The following is a 5,856-nucleotide window of genomic DNA, read 5'->3' as shown; positions in this document are numbered from 1 at the left end:
ATGTCTTGCCAACGTGTATCAGGTATAGATACGGAGACAAATATGATCCGTAGGCTCAAAAAGGGATAACTGATATTATTTGTTTTTCATGACCAAATTTTTCACGCATCGTTTCTACTACTTTATTTGTTAGATATACTAAAACTCAACATTTGATACATCTATTTAGATTTCTCGGTCAGAAAAATAAAAAATAATTGTCATCTTTGCTATATTAAAATAACGAATAAAACTTATTACTGTTTCCCTTCAGGGCCCCTTGTTTGAAGCCACGTCCATGTCTTCGTGGACAACAAATGATATATAAAGGTTGGTAACATCAATTTCGTCCACAAAAACCTGGACTCCGTACCCAAGGTGATAGAAAGGTATGACCATTTACGTTTTTGTGTAAATTTTATCTGATTTATGTCTAACATTCATTTACTTCTACTAACAACTTTGCTAAATTTATCTGATATTTTTGTGTTGCTTGATTTCTTTTTTAAATACGTTATGTTTGTAGACGCAAAAGAAACATGTTTTGTTAATAATATTCAAAATTGGACGTTTCATGAATATTCATTAAATAAAATTTTCAAACGAAAAAAAAATGAAAATGGCATGAAATATTCGTTCACAATTTTACTTAGGGTTTTTTTTCCAGGAAAAGTTTTCCATTTACCCACATTTAAAACTCGTCTCAGCATGCTTAGATATATTTTACTTTTATAGCCAGATCAGGCAGGATTAAAACAAATTAATGAATCCGCTAATTAGAAAAGATGACAGATGAAATGTTTTGCGATTTGGCTGAGACTCCGTAAACCAATAGTGTTCCCATAATGTAAATATTGCCTTGCATGTTGATGTTATGATCTAATCCTTGACAAGAGGGATGGCAAATCAGGAGTTCAATCAAAAGTATAACTTAAATATTAATATCTATTATTTTTCATTTCCATTTTTCAGCTCGACAATGGCAGGTATGAAGATTCTGACGTCACTCGTCCTTGTACTAGTTGCAGCGGTTGTGGTTTCGGCTGACAAATTCAAAGATGTGGAACAGATGGAAAAGAAGCCGGTAAGCTAATATTTACTGGGTCTGCATTGATTATAAATTACAACGCTATTTTATATGTCTGCAATGATGTATTTTTTTCTCGGATAATGTTCAAGTGTACAAAAAGAAATGCGTAGGTAACAGCCTTCCGTTTAAATCGGTGAAATTTTGTACGCTACATATTTTACGTTTTAGGTATACTTGACGGTAACTGTACAAAAAACAACACTTACCTCAACAAATCCATATCTTTTGTAAAAACTTAAATTTGGTAAATTTCATATAATGGTTACTCCACTTTCCAAAAATGATGATACACGTGTATATGTACTTGGGATAATTTAAAGAAATTCAACGATAAAAGAGACTGTTTCCACTATATTTATCCTTCTTTGTTTGTTCGTGTTTTACGGCCCATCGACAACTAAGGTCATTTAGGACCAAACTGCAAGTCATGCAGCAATCCTTCTTTGTCTTTTGATTGTTTTGATGAAGATGACTTCAAACGACACAATATCATTATTTTTAGATGAGATACACGGTGACAGAGGAGGTATATTTCGATGTGTTGATAGAAGAAGACAAAGACGAAGATGACTACAGAGGACGATTTGTTGTTGCGGTGTTCGGCGACATTGCACCAATGACCGTTTTGAACTTCCAGAGCATCGCCAAAGGCTACAAACGAGGCAAAACGGTATCTACATGAATTCAAAATTATATGTTTCTATATAATTTAATGTAGATGTACATAGAGAAAACTGATACACAAAGTTAAGCTAATTTTGTTTTTCATGGCGTTTCTGTAATTATGAATATATAACGATTACACGAGCTATGATAATGCTAGTTACTGTTGTAGCGGAAAAAAAATATCAGTTTCTGAAAAGTCAGTCAGAAGGTGATATCTTTTCCACTACAACTGCTATACGCTCCAATGGCTATTCTTGCGTTAATGCATTTATATGATAACCAGAGACTTAGATAGTACAGGTACATTGTATTTTATCTTAATCTCTGAAATACATATAGCATTAAGATTCCACAAGTAAACATCAGACCTAGAGAGTTTCAGGTAAACGGTTTACACGTGGCAATTTAGTACACGTGGTGAATCCAAATATCAATATTGAATGTAGCGAAGGTCAATAAATTGTAAAGAAGAACAGGAGGGGCGCGTCACTTTTGTAATCGTGGCAACAGCTGGTCACGAGACCCGATAATCAGCACGCGCTGAGTATGCCACGTAGTTGTCTGTTGCAATCATACCTAACCTAGAAACAAAGAAGAAAAAAAAAGTTTATTCATATTTATGATCACTTTGAGGGGAAATATCTGCTTTGATATTTCCTTTGCCTGTTAAGATTTTTAAATTAGCTTTTAATGATCACTACAGAAAATGCGATTTATATTATTCGTGTGTATCATAAGAGATCGGTTTTCATAAAATGATTTCAAATTATATATTCTATATTTTTCCCCAATACAAATGAATCGTTTAATTAAACCGTAAGACCAACAAGATAACGATAATACACCAGCACGTTTCTGTTTAGACTTCAACAAACATTATATATTGACTGATTTGTATTATAATACACAAAGTATACTACTAAATCAAAAACATAACTATAAAGCTCATGTTCAAATTATTGGGAAAAAAATAAAAATAAAATGAAATAAAAAACACAAACAAAACACAAAAGCAAAAAAAGGCAACTAAAAAAAAAAGAAGAAAAAACAAACAAAAGTAAATAAATAAAAAAAAAAAACCCAAACAACCCCAAAACCCCGAAAACAGAATATATGTAGAGGTAAAAAATGTTGAAGCTCACCAAACTTTTAAAACGTCGACTATTATATAAGATGCATATATCACGTAATTAATTAATTTACCGCCCTTTTACTTTAATGATGATTTTGTTTTCTTCTACAGCCACTTCACTACAAAGGGTCCCATATCCACAGGATTGTACCCGACTTCATCATTCAGATGGGTGACGTCACTAAGAAGGACGGAACCGGAGGTAAATAGTTCTACAGTCAATTATAGATAGCGCCCATCTTTATTCGGTTCACCATGTAACTTTTTAATAATAATGAAAAAAAATGGTGTTTAATTTTTTTTTTGCCAATCTGGTTATGTCAATAGACCTATCTTTATTCTTTAATATTTGTATATTACAGAATTATCTGTCCTTGTGGTAGCTACTGATTGTTAAGTCATTATTTTTATGAGTGCAACGTCATATCATTTTCACATAAAATTACTTATTTTTGGCTCACAAAGTAATGATTTCACCATCGATACTTATCTAAAAGGGAGATAAACTGGCAAATTAAGGGCGTGGAATATGTTAATCAGAACCAAAGTAACCAACATTTATTTAAAATTAATTGATTATTTTGCAAAAAGTTGAAAGCTTTATAAAAAAAAAAGATATTTATGTTTTGTTTTAATGTGTTGACGTACAGGTACCAGTATTTACGGAGATAAGTTTGTTGACGAGAACTTCTACCTATCCCACAAAGCAGCTGGCTACGTTTCCATGGCAAATCATGGCAAGGACACAAACGGTTCCCAGTTCTTCATCCTGTTAAACAGAGCAAGATGGCTCGATACCAAACACGTGGTTTTCGGCAAAGTCATTCGAGGGATGGTAAGTTCAACAAAATATGATTGTTTTTTTTTTCACAAAATATGAAATACCGAGTCACTCCACCGCAAAATAACAAAGAACAAGATATAATGGTTGATACACAGAAATTTATTTCTAAAAAAAATTGAAAATGTAAAATATGTAAAAGCCATTTTGATTTTTTTTAATCGTTCCAAGGCATGCGTCGAGGTGATCTCATAGCTCCACAACACTTTAAGGTCACAAATGAAGAGACACTGTCCTATTCTCAAACAAATCTCTTTGGAATATTGACTAAAATATCTTCTATACTAGTCTAAGTATATTTTTAAAATTACTATATTAGAGTAATTAAACATATATTAATGAATGGTTACTGTTTTTGTTTTTTGTAGGACGTTGTTAAAAAAATCGGCGAAATTGAATCAAATAAAGACAACGCTGTACCCCTAAAAAAGGTTACCATTGTAGATTGTGGGACAAATGGGATCGAAAAGAAGTATGATTTAACAGAAGAACAAATGTCATCTGATGAAGATATAAGCTAAACTCAAAACTGTACAAAAAACTGACAGACACCGTGATATTCCTCATTTGCAAATATGCTAATTAATGTTTGAATAATTGTTGATCGTCTGATTCAGTTGAACGTTTGACTTGTTGATTTTATCATTTTCACTCACGTGTGCGAATGTGCAGCACAGAATCCATTTTGTATTTTGATACTTGTGTTAATGCATTGTTTGTGTTTATTTTATTTTATCTATTTTTTCTTTTCTCATAAGCTTTATCATCAAATATCTTGTCACAAAAATATAACTAACTATTCTATATGTTTCTTAAAAATTATTTGAATATTCAGTGATGAAAAGCTGAAGTGATTTTCTCTTCACTTAAAACCTAGATTTATGACCTAAACGCAGTTTCTCTACATAAACATTAACAATCATGAATGAATGATACATCTTATGTCAGTATTATCATTATTACAATTTCAATTACACAAGTAATGAAAAAAAACCCACAACAAATCTGCAAGATCTAATATGCCTTATAGCTATCATTGAATCATGGAAATACCAATGATTTAATTCACGAATAAAATTTTCGAAAAAGGTAAAAAGACAATATTTCATTATTTCATCCGAAACATACAAATTCAAAGTCCCAATAATGAAACTGCAGTATTTTAATATATATCTCTTTGAGTATACAAAGTAACCATAACCAACCGATGAAAAGGACTGCCTCCTTAACAAGCTTTAGTCCAGAGAAAATTACTGAACGTAGGCCTTAAAATTAATTTCACAACGAGATGATGAAATTTGAAAGGTTTAGGTACCGATACAATGAAAATGGACAAACCATTAGAAAATGTTGGTAAAATTCTAACGATTGCTAGAGATGACAAAAGCGTGCCAGGACCAGCAGAGCCGTTAATATAGCGTGTTTAGCGTCGATAGTTTGTCCATTATTTATCATGTCACTTGTGAGTAAAAAATTCCTGCGGATACGTACTTATAGAAAGCAATGAATGCAATGTGGAAGCAAATCTGAAAACTACTTTTACACCGTATCAAGATAATAAAGTTATAATAAACAAAAGTCCAGACATTATATACGTCTTTGTATTTATTTGTACTAAAACAAACATGCAAAGTTTTACACGAGGACCATCTTGAATACACTTTTATGCTATGGGGATACTAAAATGTACAACACAAAACCCATCCTCGATACTCCAGGGGTTTATTTTACTGATGTTTAATCCACACCTAGACTTCAGGAGAAAAGCACTAACAAATCACATGTGCGCGTACAGACTTTTTTGAAGATTACAGAGAGAGCGACATCGAATTTTAAGCCACACAGTCAACCATTGTGTACAGTTACTCATTTTTTAAACTGTATATCAAAGGATAAAACTAAATGCTCATCATTTTTTTTAACACACAGGACCTTCAATTTTGTTATGACATTGTCTAAGGATGGATATGACCACAGTGATAATAACCCCTGGAGTATAGAGGATACATAAGGATGTACTCTGAATAGATCGCAATTTCTGTGTTAAACAATTGTAATTGTATCATATTACATTAAAAAACCTCTTCAAGATAATCCTTATAATCAAATATACTAGTAATCTTGTGAACTTTGAATTTCATGGGAACT

At 32.0% G+C, this 5,856-nt stretch overlaps 1 protein-coding gene across 1 annotated transcript; it reads left to right on the top strand.

The window, feature by feature from the left end:
• Nucleotides 1-253: 253 nt before the first annotated feature.
• On the top strand, nt 254-5,298 carry LOC138333655 (uncharacterized). The gene is made up of 6 exons (XM_069282158.1): nt 254-368; nt 952-1,063; nt 1,572-1,739; nt 2,979-3,069; nt 3,518-3,702; nt 4,077-5,298. The coding sequence occupies exons 2-6, from the start codon at nt 959-961 to the stop codon at nt 4,227-4,229; spliced, it is 702 nt and encodes a 233-aa protein (XP_069138259.1). The 5' UTR covers nt 254-368; nt 952-958; the 3' UTR covers nt 4,230-5,298.
• The last annotated feature ends 558 nt before the right edge of the window (nt 5,299-5,856 follow it).

Source organism: Argopecten irradians, chromosome 10, assembly GCF_041381155.1.
Source record: "Argopecten irradians isolate NY chromosome 10, Ai_NY, whole genome shotgun sequence".
Lineage (NCBI taxonomy): Eukaryota > Metazoa > Mollusca > Bivalvia > Pectinida > Pectinidae > Argopecten > Argopecten irradians.
This window is presented reverse-complemented; position numbering and strand designations above follow the sequence as displayed.